Source organism: Corapipo altera, unplaced genomic scaffold (genome assembly GCF_003945725.1).
Source record: "Corapipo altera isolate COAL_440 unplaced genomic scaffold, ASM394572v1 316, whole genome shotgun sequence".
NCBI classification, from domain to species: domain Eukaryota; kingdom Metazoa; phylum Chordata; class Aves; order Passeriformes; family Pipridae; genus Corapipo; species Corapipo altera.
The window spans coordinates 1676312-1691897 of NW_020884974.1; the positions used below are offsets into that span (position 1 = coordinate 1676312).

Here is a 15586-nt window from a genome sequence, read left to right on the forward strand (position 1 = left end):
GCCGAGGCCCGGCCGGAGCAGCAGGAGAGCAGCCAGGAGAGCTGGGTGCAGCGCATGCTCATGGCCCTGGTGGGGGACAGTGCCCTCTTCAACACCCGGGAGGGCCGTGCTGGCAAGGTGCACAACTTCATGCTGGGGCTGAACCTGAACAGCTGCTACCCCCTGTCCCCCCTGGCAGAGCTGCTCACCCAGGAGTCCGTGGAGGAGGACGACCTCGACACAGCCGTTGCAGGTCAGTTCACAGACAATGCTGGGTGTTCACACCAGGAGGTTTATAAAAGCGTGGACCTTGGGAGCAGGAGAATGCTCCTGTGAGGATTGACTGACAGCAGAAGTTGTGAGGTGCCTGGGGGGCTCAAAGGGCACCATGCAGTGACTTGTGTCTGCTGCCTCACTCCCCTGTCCCCAGCCAGTCCCTTCTGGAGGGACAGTGGCTCTCTGTTTGGAAAGAATTGCTGGCAGAGGTGACCAAATTGCTTTTGTGTAGGGTGCCCTTCGTTACATCCACTTTCTCACTCTCTTGGCCTTCTCTAAAGGGTGTCCTGTGTTGTTCCGTGTCTCTTATTGATGAAAATAAAACCTTTCCTTGTTCTCCTGCAGGGCTTCCCTGTTGCCACAATTTTGTAGCTGTCTTCTGAAAAATCTCTGGGGGCAACACACTGCTGCACTTGTAGAATCATAAAATCCCCTGAGCTGGAAGGGACCCACAGGACCATCCAGTCCAACTCCTGGCCCTGCACAGGCACCCCAACAATCCTGCCCATTCCTGAGAGCTCCTGGAGCTCTGGCAGCCTTGGTGCTGTGCCCACTACCCTGGGGAGCCTGGTCAGTGCCCAACCAGCCTCTGGGGGAAGAATCTTCTCCTGAGATCCAACCTAAACCTCCCCTGACACAGCCTGTAGATCCTTGCTTTGCTGACACCATTGTTCTTCCCAGTGTGGATGCACCTGACCAGCCACTCACAGTTCAGTGTGGGTGATGTGCAGATGCATCCACGTTTCATGTTGGCTTAAGCAGGAATGCAGATGGAAGAGAAGAATTTCAGAAAAATATTAATTTGCCATAGGAGTTCAAAGTCTTCCCCCACTCCTCGGGTTACGTGGTGTTTGGGACAGTAGCTGTGATGTGAAGAATCAGATTGTGTTTGATTTAGATTTTGAAGCTTTGCTGTGCAGTGTTCATTGCAGCCTTCTCAGTGACAATCAATAAGTTTCCTAGTATTTTTCTGATGCTGTTGTGTTCACTGGAGGTGTTCAGGGCCAGGCTGGGCTAGTGGAAGGTGTCCCTGGCCATGGCAGGGGGTGGAATGAGATGATCTTTAAGGTCCCTTCCAACTCAAACCATTCCGTGATTGTGTTCCATCAAACTGAGGCACTGCAGCTCTCTGAAGGTCGTGTTCCTTCCGTGCTATAGCACCACAGCTCTCCCACCCATCCCCAGTAACAATAGTCATCACTTCAGCCCTTATTTTCTGCTCAGAGATTGTCCCAACTGCTCCTTCTGCAGCAGTAAATACCAGATGTCATTTACAAGCTCAAGTGGCAGCCGCGCTCTGATGTGTATTTGTTAATGTAACAAATCCCTCGGAGTGGCTGGATAGTCATTTCCATCTGGACTCCACTTTCTAAATATTTTTATCATCTCAGAGATGTTTACAACTGGGTAGTCTTAATATTTATAGTAGTTGTAAAAGAGGCAGGAAAGCGGGTGGGAAATTTTATGGTTGGAAAAAATGACAGCCGATGAGAATTTTGCATAATTAAGACATGTGGATAATGTTCGGAATCAACTGTTGACTTCCTGGGGTTTAATTTCAATGGAAATAAAATTCTGGGTTGACAAAACAAGCCTGCACCTCTGAGACAATTACTTTGGAAGGCCTGAAACTTCTTGGGGTTAAAATGTGTGGGAAAAGTTTCACATAACAGCAGTTGTTTTAGTGTCAGCTGAAGCCCACGCTCAGAAACCTGGAGACACAAATCTGACAGCTACGAGTAGCTGCAATATTATAGTCAAGAATAGTTAAAAACCCCTTGAAGCTTCAGCAGTTACTGTAAAATTTAATCATTCAGTGGTGTGATAAGTGTATCTGCACTTTAATGCTGTGAATTTTCCTTGCAAGTGCTGAGGAGCCCAGAGGAGCAGATAGAAAGGAAATAGATAGATAGAAAGGAAACTTTGGTGTAAATTTAAAATACTTCTATTACCAAGGCACTGGATGCATTTAAGCTTTGCATATTTATTCTACCACTGGCAGTTTACCTGTCAGCTTGAATACAGAGAGAAGTCTGTAATGCTTTAGGACTGACTTTCCTTTATTACCAGTCATTCCAAAGGAGAAATAAGTGACTCAAAAAGGATATAAATAATACTTTAGGTCTCCAGTTGTGCCAGACCTTCCCAGAGGATGAACTGTGGCTGGCCTAAGCTGATGTTACAGTCATTCCTGAGATTGAATTTAGGGGCTGCAGTGCATGCAGCAGAAATCCCAGCTGCTTGGTCTGGAAGTAAAACACTTGGATTTGCTTTTCAGTAGATTCTATTTATGCTGGATATTTCCTTATTTCATCTCAGATGCACTTCAAAGCTTTACACCCCCCTTCAATGATTTCACTGTGAGCTCAGAGTTTATTTCTTTCCTTGATGTTACAACACACCAAAGTGACTTGAGAAAATGCCACGTGAAAACAATAGGGAAAAATAACCCCTAATCTCTGCTCCTTTATTTCAGTGTTTATGGAAACTGTTATGGCAGATGCACGTCAGAAGCAAATGCCCTTTTCATCTCCCATATTTCCACTGGAGCTGCTGTTTGGGACAAATTTGGTCTCTAGAACATGGTCTCTCTTTTTATTTCCAAACAGTTCTTAATGTCTGTCTCTGTATGAGATAAACTCATAAGTTAAATTTCTCCCGTAATCACTAAAGCCAATCCGTGGTCATTATAAATTTATTGATGATGTTAAATTAGATATTGGGAGGAAACTCTTCCCTGTGGGGGTGAGGAGGCCCTGGCACAGGTTGCCCAGAGAAGCTGTGGCTGCCCCTGGATCCCTGGAAGTGTCCAAGGCCAATTTTTGTAAAGTAAGAAAAGGCAAAACATGAACGAAAATGTTTCCACAATTTTTAGAAATTCTATAGAGAACAAGGATTTAATTACTTTTGAAATGTCTTTAAACAAGAAGAGGAAATCAAAACTTCTCTACTTGTGCTAAAAGGAAATGTATTAAGTGTATTTTTACCATTTTTTTTAATTATGGTGAATTTGATAAATACTAATTTATTTTCATAGATTTATGCTAAGTCATTATTATGAAATATATCTGGTTCTAAAATAGGCCTATAAACACAGCCCTTTTGCAATAGGCAATGATTTAAAAGTGTTCTCTCCCTTAGAAATCAAGGCAAATAGTAGAACAATGGGGCCTCATTTCTTAGAAAAGTGTCCTCTAATAAATAACAACAGAGATAAAAAGTGAAAGCATCTCTTCTGAGATTTTTTTTGCTGCTCGTAGCAGTAAATTTTTCTCACGGATCCTGAAGTGATAGGAATAAGAGTTTGAATTATTTTGGATGGATTTTCTTCACTTTAAAATGTCTTTTTTTTTTTTTTTTCCAGATTACTTCCATTGCAAATAAGCAGGTGCTGGGAAGTTTAATTACACCAGAAATAATTATATTATCCTATCTAGCATTCCTTAGATCACACTGCCCTCTACAGATATGAGCATTAGTTTTCAGTCAAAAAGCAAAACCACGCACTGGAAAAGATCCAGAGGAAGAAAAGACCGTCATGGGAAAAGTTTTAAGTCCAGCAGGGATTGTTTAGGGGCATCCAGAGACTTGGATAAGTGCAAAGAGACTTCAGAAAAATCGATTGTTTTTTCCTGAGCTGCATCCAGGGAATATTGGGGTTACATCATCTCCTTCAGCCCTCAGCTGGGCTTGGAGAGGAGACTGGTTTGTCCCACATGGAGACAGCACTGGCAGGGAGTGGCTCACAAGGAATTCTGCTGCAATCTGAGATATGGATATAGGTCACTATTTCTTTTTGTTCCTGGTGGAGTAGTGAGTGTGAGGTCATCAGATTTGGTGTAGCTGGAAAACAAGACTTGATAGTCCCAATGTAATGGACAGAAGCAGATGGTGGACAGGCATCACACCAAAGCAGAGCCACGTCGAGGCTTCTTAGGGGGAAGAGCTGGGGAGGATGAGGGACAGGGAGAGGAAACCTGGGGGAAGAGGTTTGGGCAGGGGTTACAGGACACTGAGGGGATCACAGGATTGTTAGGGTTGGAAGGGACCTCAGGCATCACCCACCCAACTCTCTCCCCACCAAGGCAGGGTCACCTGGAGCAGGGAACACAAGCAAGCATCCAGGTGGGTTTGGGATGTCTCCAGACAGGAAGACTCCAGGCCCTCCCTGGGCAGCTGTTCCAGGCTCTGCCACCCTCCACGGAAAGAAGTTCTTCCTTGTTGTGTTTTAGTTTGTGTCCATTGCTGCTCATCCTATCTCTGGGCACCACCAAAAAAGGGTCTGGGACCATCCTCTTGGCACTGCCAGATGGGCATTTGGATTCTGTCTCTTAACATCCCATAAACTCTTTCCTTTGTGTGTGAGCTGATGGGGTGAAGGTGGGAAGGCTGGGGTCAAACCTCGCCATTTGTCCCCTTCAGTGTTGCCTGGAGCCATTTTTGTGCATTGGGACAGGGCCTTTCCAGCTCCTTTTTTCCCCACCTCATTCTCCACTTGTTAAGAGCTTGAGTTGCACTTGAATTTGTGGTATGTTTAGCTGGGATGTCCTGTACATTTTAAATCCTTTGCGATCTCCAGTCCTTGGGGAAACACTGGAAAGCCCATCAAAACTTGAGTTCTTAACTCATATGTCCTGGGGTGTTTTTTTTTGTTTCCCTGTGTTCTGCGCAGATCCTGATGAGTTTGAGAGGATCTATGAGCCACTGGATGTGAAGAGCAAGAAGATTCACATTGTGGACAGTGGGCTGACGTTTAACCTGCCATACCCCCTCATCCTGAGGCCTCAGAGAGGCGTCGATCTCATCATCTCTTTTGATTTCTCAGCAAGGCCAAGTGATTCCAGCCCTCCTTTCAAGGTAAGTAAGACAGGCCATCCCCTCCTTTGGGGTCAGGAGCTCAGGGTGACTCAGTTGTATTCTTCCAGTCACGTTGTTCCCACATTTCATGGTCCCAGAAGGTGCTGCTGTAGCTACAACACTGGAATATTTCTTTCCACGTCAAGCAGAATAGTGCCCTGTGTCTCAGTTCCTGTTTACATGACTTGCATGGCACAATTAACACAAAGAAGACTATTTCAAAGGCAGGAAATTCATTTGAAGTAGTTGTTTTTATGGAAATTTTGCTTTCATGCTGATGGCAGAGTTTTATTTTATGTCAGTATTAAACAGTGAAGTCAGTTGTCCTTGCCCTGGTGCTCTAACTCTGTCCAGCTGCTCCCTGTGTGCTGTGATGTAAATGAATGTCATCATCCTGCAGAAATGCATCATCTTACTCACTCTGGTATTGCTAAATAACCTCTTGGAAGCAGGGCTAGCTGTCCATTTACATCTCACTGGGATCATCCCAGCTCTGGTGTCAGCAGGATTCTTAAATCCGTTCAGGCCAGAGCACAACAGCACCAGAAAAACAGGGAGTAAATGACACGGTTGTTTTGTGTAGCAGGTGTAGAAAGCACAGCTGTGTCTGTACAACCTGTGCATCCACAGAACTCCTTCTCATCCCAAAGGCTTGACATGGGATCATTTTGGTAACTGGTACAGAAAAAACAGCACTTCAGAGGCTACTGTGAGGTTCTCACTTGGAGATACGGTTTAGTGGGTACAGTGGGATTTGGTTGAAGGTTGGACTTGATGATCTTGGAGGTCTTTTCCAAACTCAATGATTCTGTGAGTCTCAAAAAAGAGGCAATATTTATTTCAAAGATGATTTAAAAAGAATTTTCAGGGAAGCCCAGAAAACATTTCTGTTTGAAAAACAACTGACGTTGCTTGTTGCTTTACAGACAAATTCCAGTTTGAACAAACAGATTATTTTTTTCCTTCATCTTAATATTGAGGATGTTAGAAAATAACAGCAGTAGCAAAATGAGCTCGAGATCAGTGTTGTCAAATGCAAAGACAAACAAGTTTCAGGAGAATAAAAAGGAATAATTTCTGTAATCTCTAAGTCTCTTGGGGCTACTGGGAAAAACAGAGCACTGAGAAGACTCTTCCTAGTGCTGAGACCCTTAATTCCTTTTTTCCTTAATTCACTGAATACCAGAGTGTTTCTTCCTTTAATATTCTATTTGCATAAGAATATATCTCCTTTTTTATCCTGAATATTTTCCCCATCAGCTAAATTTGCTGACACAGCGCTGCCATCTTCTCTGAAGTCTCTTTTTCCTCCCTTTTTTAACATTCCACACGTGGACCCTGTGCAAAAGGTTGTGTATGGTCATCCCTGTTACTCTTACCCTACACATTGAGCATTGTCTTCATCAGCAGCAATTTTTTGTGTCGTTTTGGGGACCATGGAGAGAGATAGGTTGGAAGTCAAGTGGCATCCTGAGGAGTTTTCTCTAAATTGTAGTTTTAAAAAGGCAAAAAAATCCTTTGATACAAGAAAAAATGATGGGAAAAAGAAATAGTGCCTTTGTTTTCCTGAAGCCACTGTTGAAGGGGATGGAGTGTTGTTCCTGAGGCACGAAGAGGTGGGTTAGAAGAAGAAGAGATGTAGTCCAGAGGCAGAGGCTTTGTGTTCATGGTTTCAAGGCCAGGAACCAGTTGTGTTTGCTGGCTGTGTGTCCCATTGGTTCTGCTTGCATTGCAAAGAGCAAATGCCACTTCAAGAGTGGGCCTGTCTCTATGGTAGCACTAATATTGTGCTTTGCTGGGGCAATTAGCCAGCTGAGCTCAGTGACTCCACTCTTGGTTTATCATTTTACACTCACTATCTTTTAATCTCCTGCGTGTCTCAGACAGTTGCCCGAAGAAGGGTCCTGTTTCATTGAAAACCACGATTAAAATTGTTGACCTTCCCTCTCCTCCCTCTCACACGCCCTCATTGCATGCTCTTGAGTCATTGTTTACAAATTATTTTGTTTACTGAGTTGTCATGAGGAAGAAAAAAGCCTGTTTTCCAGCTCTGTGCACTCGGTGTGCTTTCAACCACCGCTCTGGGCTGTGATGTGACTCTGAGCACAACAATGCATGGCCTGGTGTTTGTGAACTCTCCTTGGTTTCCATAGTGCTGATACTCCAGTTGCAGGTCAAATTAGGGATGGTTTTCCCTCTGTAAAGTCACTCCAAGGTTTGTGGGACAGACCAGCTCTTTGCCTGCCATGAATCAGCGCTGGTGGAGGCTGAGAGGCTGAAGGAGGTGCTCAGTTTGCCACTCTGGGTCATCAATCAGAGATTGATTTGATCAGTCCTTCATATCACAGAATCATGATGTGCTTTGGGTTGGAAGGGACCTTAGAGATCATCTCACTCCATCCCACCTTCCACTAGCCCAGGTTGCTCCAAGCCCCATCCAACCTGGCCTTGGACACTTCCAGGGATCCAGGGGCAGCCACAGCTTCTCTGGGCAACCTGTGCCAGGGCCTCACCACCCTCACAGCCAAAAATTCCTTCCTGATATCCCATCTAACCCTGCCCTCTGGCAGCTTGAGGCCTTTCCCCCTTATCCTGTCCCTCCAATCTCTCTTCATGTTTCTTGTAGCCCCTTCAGGCCCTGCAAGGCCATAATTAGGTCACCCTAAGCCTTCTTTTCTCCAGGCTGAACAATTCCAATTCTCCCAGCCTTTCCACATTGGAGACATACTTCATCCCTCTAATAATCTTGGTGCCTCCTCTGGACTTGCCCCAACAGCTCTATGTCCTTCCTGGGCTCTGAATAGTTTATTAATTGCTTCTACCAACCAGTTTGTCCCATGTCTCTCTCCAAACCTCCTCACTTTTCAGTGGATGCTTTCATGCACCTGAATCTTTGTATCTCTTCAGGAAATTCTGCTGGCTGAGAAATGGGCTCGAATGAACAAGCTGCCTTTCCCCAAAATAGACCCCAATGTGTTTGACAGAGAGGGCCTGAAGGAGTGCTATGTGTTCAAACCAAAGGACACCTCTTCAGAGAAGGACTGTCCCACCATAATCCATTTTGTCTTGGCCAACATCGACTTCAGGAAGTACAAAGCTCCAGGTGAGCACAGTTCCTGCTGCTGAATCCCTGTTCCTGTGGAATGACATGGTGGTTATGCACCACAAATGTTTTGGCTCTCAAATAACTCCCAAGTGTGTCTGCAGCCCCGAGGGAATCCAAAAGAGCCATTCCAAAATCAGGTGGTGGATGATCAGACCTAACATTTCTGTGGTGTTTTTGTGTTTGTTCTGTGCAGGCGTTCCCAGGGAAACACAGGAAGAGAAGGATTTTGCAGACTTTGACATTTTTGATGATCCAAATACACCTTTCTCTACCTTCAACTTCCAGTATCCCAACGAGGCTTTCAAGAGGCTCCATGACCTGATGGAGTTCAACACCCTCAATAACATAGATGTATGTTGGGAGGGTTTAAAGGTTGTTCAGTGGGGGAGTGGGTGATGTGAGTAAAACCCTAAATATTCCACACAGGCCTTTGCTTCAGTGTTTGCCTGACTTTCTCATTTGGTTCTTGTCTTGTTTTTGCCATTTCACCATCCCAAACCATTCAGAGTAACTGAGCAAAAGGGGCTTTGGGGAGTGGAGACAATATGTTCAGGATTTTATACTCAGATTTTTAAGCATGTCGATTTTTCTAACTAGAAAAAGAGGAAATTGGAAATTTCTTTATCAGTTGCTGATTAAGAGTTACTACTGATTTCTTTATCAGTTCTACTTCTAACTCAATAAGAATTATTTGTAATTGATAGTAGGTGCAACACAGCATAGTGATGCCAACATCTGCAGAGTGACAAATGTAAATGATCACCCCAGATAAAGACACAGGGAGGGGGTTATCAATATAGTAAAGAAAATGGTTACATCAGGACAAAGGAAGCAAAAGTAAAGATTTAATAATTCTCAATATTTTTTTTTCTTTATCCTTTTTTAAATAATAATAATAATTATATTCTATAATTATTTTTATATCCTTTATATATTGATTTTCTCAATGCTTCTGAATTTCATTGGGACTCAAGTGTAAATGCTGTATTTACACTGATTTTTTTTTTTTTTACACACATATTTTTGTGTGATTTCTTTGACATTGGTGGCCTCCCTCATACCTATATTAACCACATTAAAATCAATGTTTTATACAGTCAAGTAATAGGGATTGATGAGTTTTATTAAAAATACTTTGTTCAATGGTGGAGCAGAGTTGAAAATGGAAGCAAGAGTTGTTCCCATCAGAAGGAGCTTTTTCTGTCAGTTAATAAATATTTGTTGTGTGGCTTCTTTGACATTAGTGGCCTCCCTCATGCCTTTGTTAACCACATTAAAATCAGTGCTTTATCCAGTCAGGTAATAGTATTTTTAATAAAATTCATCATTTTCAATGCAGTTAAAAATGGAAGCAAGAACTGTTATCATCAGAAGGGGCTTTTTCTGTCAGTTAGTAAATATTTGTTATGTGCTTTGACATCGGTGGCCTCCCTCATGCCTTTGTTAACCACATTAAAATCAGTGTTTTATCCAGTCAGGTAATAGCATTTTTAATAAAACTCATAATTTTCAATGGTGGAGCAGAGTTAAAAATGGAAGCAAGAGTTGTTCCCATCAGAAGGGGCTTTTCCTGTCAGTTAGTAAATATTTGTTGTGTGACTTGACCTTGTACCTTTACTAACCCCATTAAACTGAGTGTTTTATCCATTCAGGTAATAGTATTTTTAATAAAATTTATCATTTTTAAAGGAGTTAAAAATGGAAGCAAGAATTGTTATCATCAGAAGGGACTTTTTCTGTCAGTTAGTAAATATTTGTCGTGTGACTTGACGTTGTTCTGTGACTTGACCTCGTACCTTTACTGACACCATTAAAATTAGTGTTTTATCCAGTCAGGTAATAGCATTTTTAATAAAACTCATAATTTTCAATGGTGGAACAGAGTTAAAAATGGCAGCAAGAGTTGTTCCCATCAGAAGGGGCTTTTTCTGTCAGTTAATAAATATTTGTTGTGTGACTTGACCTCGTACCTTTACCTTTACTGACACCATTGAAATGAGTGCTTTTATCCAGTCAGGTAATAGTATTTTTAATAAAATTTATCATTTTTAAAGGAGTTAAAAATGGAAGCAAGAATTGTTATCATCACAAAGGACTTTTTCTGTCAGTTAGTAAATATTTGTCGTGCGACTTGACCTTGTCGTGTGACTGGACATTGTTGTGTGACTTGACCTCGTACCTTTACTGACCCTATTAAAACGAGTGTTTTATCCAGTCAGGTAATAGCATTTTTACTAAAACTCATCAGTGCCTTTGCTCAGTGGTGGAGCAGAGGAAGGGGTTTTTCTGTCAGTCCATAGCTGTTATTCCCTGAACTCCAGCTGTCCCTGTGTTGCAGGTGATCAGGGAGGCCGTGCTGGAGAGCATCGAGTACCGCAAGGAGAACCCGTCGCGCTGCTCGGTGTCGCTGAGCAGTGTGGAGGCCAGGAGGTTCTTCAACAAGAGCCACCTCAACAACAACCACACGTAGAGGCCGTGCCCGGGTCCTGCTCCTGCCCCTGCAGCTGGAGCCACGGCCCCTCCAGCAGCTCCTCACCCGCTCCTCGACACGTCTGCTTGGGACTTCTCGAGTTTCAGTATCATTTTGTACTGCTTATTGTTTAAAACTAAACACATTTCAGTATGCTGAGATCCTGATTTTAACAGCTGTGCAATTAGGGGGGTTTTTTTTGAGATCATCGGGTTCAGGGTCTTTTTTTATTTTCCCCCCCCCCTTATAAAATTGTAAACACTGGTTTCTTTTGGGGGGGTAATTGATTTTTAATTGATGTAAACTGGGCGTAGCTTGAAAGGTAAGATGGGATTAGAAAAAAAATAAGATTGAAATCCACCTTTTTGCTGTTTTAACGTCTGTACCACTTAGCAAAACCCCAAACCTCTTACATTTTCTTTTTTGATCCTCCAAATCACATTGCTTGACCCCTTGAGCTACTGGCACCTGTGTGTTAAATTATTGTTAGTTTGTGTATTCCTGACCAAAATGTTTATACATAACTTGACAGTGATTTTTGCATTTGACCATGATTGAACCATCACATTTCTGCAAAGGGACAGTGGGAATGTTCACTGGGGGTGGATAAAATGTGCCTAGGTAAGAATGTGAAGTAGTTCATGTCGTAAGGGTTATTTGAAATAATATATTTGAGTCCTGTAAATAATGAAAGATGGTGCAGAGCCACAGATTGTTTCAGTCCCATCTCAACAAGTGTTGAGGTAACTCTGCAAACGCACAGAAAATGCAGTGGCATCTCCAAAGACTTTAATTGCTAAAATCTGTAAGTCCACGGGAAGGGAAGTAATTAAAATGCATTTATTTTAACAGCCACTGCATCCCAGAATGGTTTGGGTTGGATGACCTTAAAACTCCCATCATTCCACCCCTTGCCATGGGCAGGGACACCTCCACTATCCCGGGTTGCTCTAAGTCTACATGCAGTGTTCTGTGATTAAATAACATTTTCTGCATTGATCAATAGGTTTTATTTCTGTTTGGATTAGCACATGTTTAAAATCAAGCAAGCAAATGAAAGTAACTTATCTTAGTGCTGCATAATTTAAACATTTTCCATGAATTTTGGAATACAGGAAGGAACTGGTACCGTTATATTATTGTAATATTTTCTTTTTAATGTTATATTTCCCTTTGGGAATGTAATATTTGTATTTTTTATTTTATAATATGTACCTACTCTATTTTATGGAAGAGTTTTATCATGCTTTATACAGTTTGTATTATCACAGTGTTATCAGATGAAAACAAATAAAACTATATTTGCCACCTGCTGTTTTCAGGCAGTTTATTTTGATAATTTCTGTGATATTTGTGAAGAGATGTGGAACAGGTGGATGGTGTGGGGCAGATGACACTGGGGGTAATGGGTGGTGGGTCTTTGCTGCCTTTCATCTTGGATTTCTTAAAAAGCAGGGGAAGAAGGGAAGTTCCTCCAGGCCTGTTTGGATCCACCAGCTGATTCTGGTCGCTGAAAAGCAGGAGCAGGTGCTGCTGTGGGTTGCAGGTACGTCAAAACTCGTGGTTGGACTGTCTGTGGAAGGGTGACAGTGTCCCCACGTGCACTGAACTCTCGACCTGCCACTGCTGGGACCTCGTGGGGTTGTTGGTGTGGGGGTTCCCCCTTTGTCTGTCTGCCAGAGCCCCCCTTCCTCTGCTAAAATCATTCAAAACCCCTCGTTCTGAGGTTTTGCTCAGAGAAGCTGTGGCTGCCCCTGGATCCCTGGAAGTGTCCAAGGCCAGGTTGGACGGGGCTTGGAGCAACCTGGGCTAGTGGAAGGTGTCCCTGCCCATGGCAGGGGGTGGAACTGGATGGGCTTTAAGGTCCTTTCCAACCCAAACCACTCTGGGATTCTGTGATTTTTCAGACATTAGAAGTGGTTTGGGCTCCCCAAAAGCTCCTTTGTAAATTAATAGCTGTGATTTCACTGCAGTCTGCAAAAAAAAGCCTCTATTAAATCTGCATCCATAAATGGAAAAATCCATCTCTGTATGATCAGAAACATAGAAAAGGGTTCTTATTTTGTTCTTCATCAGAGCAGAACACTGGGCCTTACAGCCTTAGCCATACTTTATATTAAAAATAATGTGAAAAGAGAGGAATAATGCAGGAAAAAACCTCTTCTGACACATGATGTGAAGCCAAACACACAGAGTTTTCCCTTGGCCTAGAAAGTTAGTCCTTCATTTCTCATTTCCCTCCCTTCAGTCCCTGGTCCATCTGGTTTATTCCTGCAGTATTTTTTTCCAACCAAGGGTACATTCCCTAGGAGGCAGTAAAAGGTGGGTTTAGAGAATGAGTTATTTTGGATGTCAGACCTGACTTTAGGTGCAGAATGTGGAAGGTGCTTTCTGCCTGAAGGGCATGGAAGTGCCACCAGGGAGGCCTGGAGTGAGTGGGAAGGACTCAGCGTGGTAGGTAAGCTCAGCTCTGCTGGGCTCTGTCTCACACTAAGCTTGGCCCTGAGCTCGTGTTCTTTCCCTGGACCTTTTGGCAGGCTCCAGCTGCTGGGATAGACGTTGGGAATCTCTGCTTGCCTTTTTCTTCACCAGCAGATGCTCAGAATAAAATCCCCTTGACCTGACAAGCGTGAGGGCACCAGAGCATTGACCTCGTGCTTGCAGCAGTGAGAAGAAAATTCCTTTTGGCAGGGGATGGTTCCACAGCCAGTGCTCTTCCTCATTCCCCTGGGCATGTTTTGTCTGTGGGATGAAACTTAACCTGTCGGTTCCTACTTCTCTGTGGATGCTGATTTATTTTTTTGCTGGGATATAAGCAGGGTGAGACCATTCCAAGGCAATATTAGAGAATAATTTGTGGAAGGGCTCCCAATGTGTGTCATTTTTCTTGCTCAGTTGCTGAATTTGTCAGTTATCATTGATCAGGAATAATTCTTGTCCCAGGAAGATTGTGAATTTAATAATGTCTCCAGATTATTTTATTTAGTCTTAAAAGATAAGCACAAAGAACTTAGATGCAATGTGCCATTAAAACTCAGTTTTTCCACAGCTTCCTGTTCATTCTCCTTGTTTAGCAACCAAAAAAGGATATCCCTCCCCCACTCCTTTTGTTGGGGTCTTTACTTCCCATTTGGGATGGAAAGATAATAGTTCCACAGCGTCTCCCAGGTGTCTTCTTGGACACTTGGACTGTAAACTGGGTTATGGGTTTTGGTTGAGTTTTATTTTACCTCGAAAATATAATTTAAAAAATGAAAAATTTTCTTGCTGTATGTTATAAAGACTCCTCCAATACATGAACTGCAAGGTGAAAGAAGCACTTGTATTTACATAATTTGTGTTTCCTGAAGCTTTAAATCCCCTCCATCACTCTTACTGCTGTGGCACTCACTGGGACAGGTTTGGGTAGGGATGTGACTCATCCCATTAAGTTCCATCCACCAGCCCTTCTCACGAGAGGTGAAAAGGAGAGGCTGTCAGGAATTCCCCATGGCAACACAAACATGACACTGCTGTGCGTGCGAAGGGCAGGCACTGGGGCAAGGAAAGGAAGGGAGAATCCTTAACAACCTTTAGACAAACCCAAACCCACGAGATTGGATGCGATAGGAAGAGGAATATTCCTTATGTGGCCATTTAAGCCCCACAAACTTGGCTCAAGCAGAAATTTGGCAGCACAGGCCAAGCTGAAAGACTCCTGGTCTCTAGGTTTTATCAGGAAATGTTTGGGAATAGAAGTGCCAAAGCAGGCACTCCCAGCATGAGCTGGGGGGGATCCTGGTGTGAGAGGATAGACCTGGATCTCAGGGATGGCACAAATACAGCTGGGTCCCAAAATGGGTGGGGGCAAATGAGGGGCTCTAAGGGGAAGCCCACTGTGATGAGGGTGCTGCGTGGGAGGGGTGTCTGCACAGTGGGGGACCATTCAGCAATGCTTGGGACTTCTCCATGGTTCCATCTTCACCTGGAGTCAGCAGCCCCATTCCTGAGGCCATCCCAAGACCTGCCAGAAAAACCTCAGCGAATTTAACACAGCCCAACTTTGTACTTTTGCCTTTAATCAGACAAATGCTCTCCCAGTGCATCCTCCTTGAAGGCTGCGGCCAAACTGGTCACAGAAACCTCAGGACTGTGAGGTGATTTTGGCTTTTGGGTTTCCCTCAAATTCTCATCCAGATGAGTATTTTTAACCAAGTCAAAAGTGAGCAGGGAAGAAATACGCAACTCTGACCTTATTTTGGGTGTGAAACTGTAACTTCTGCCACTGCAGAACAAACTCCATCACTAAGACTGCATCTCACAGACCTGGAAGTGTCCAAGGCCAGGCTGGACGGGGCTTGGAGCAACCTGGGCTAGTGGAAGGTGCCCCTGCCCATGGCAGGGAGTAGAATGGGGTGATCTTTAAGATTCCTTCCAACCCAAACCATTCCATGTTTCTATGATTCTAAAGTGATACAGTTTGTTGTCATTTTGTAATTCAGCTTTATTTCTGTTCCCCATCAGTTTTGGTTTTGATGGAATGGTGAGGATGAATGGCTGGGCCAGCACTGAGTGCAGGGGATGGGGCTTGTGTAAGTCAGGTCAGGAAGCACTGAAGACGAGGAGGAGGCACCTTCTGCATCCCACTTGTGCCTAACACATTCCAGACGTTTAGTTCAGGGCGTGTGCTGGAAAACACAAACCGGAATCAACGTGACGACTAAAAGAAAGCAAGGGGAGTGTTTTGCCAGCATGTTTGGGAAGCAGAAACACTGATGCTTTGCAGCTGTGGATTTAATGCCATTCTTTCTGGTCTGGTTTCATTAAACTCCAGGGATTTGCTCCAGGACATTTTCGTGTGACGGTCAGACCCTGTTTATCCAATCCTGACAGACACAGACCCAGCTTAGAGAGCTGAG

General features: G+C 43.7%; 1 protein-coding gene across 1 annotated transcript in view; it reads left to right on the top strand.

Moving 5' to 3' along the window:
* PLA2G4A (phospholipase A2 group IVA) overlaps positions 1-10912 on the top strand; it is a 61485-nt gene extending 50573 nt beyond the window's left edge. Inside the window, exons 13-17 of the mRNA XM_027665318.1 lie at positions 1-232; positions 4928-5112; positions 8020-8215; positions 8412-8569; positions 10557-10912. The exon at positions 1-232 is cut by the window's left edge and continues 3 nt beyond it. Of these exons, the coding sequence (XP_027521119.1) occupies positions 1-232; positions 4928-5112; positions 8020-8215; positions 8412-8569; positions 10557-10688 (903 nt within the window). The 3' untranslated portion in view covers positions 10689-10912. The remainder of the gene's footprint in view (positions 233-4927; positions 5113-8019; positions 8216-8411; positions 8570-10556) is intronic.
* Positions 10913-15586: the final 4674 nt, after the last annotated feature.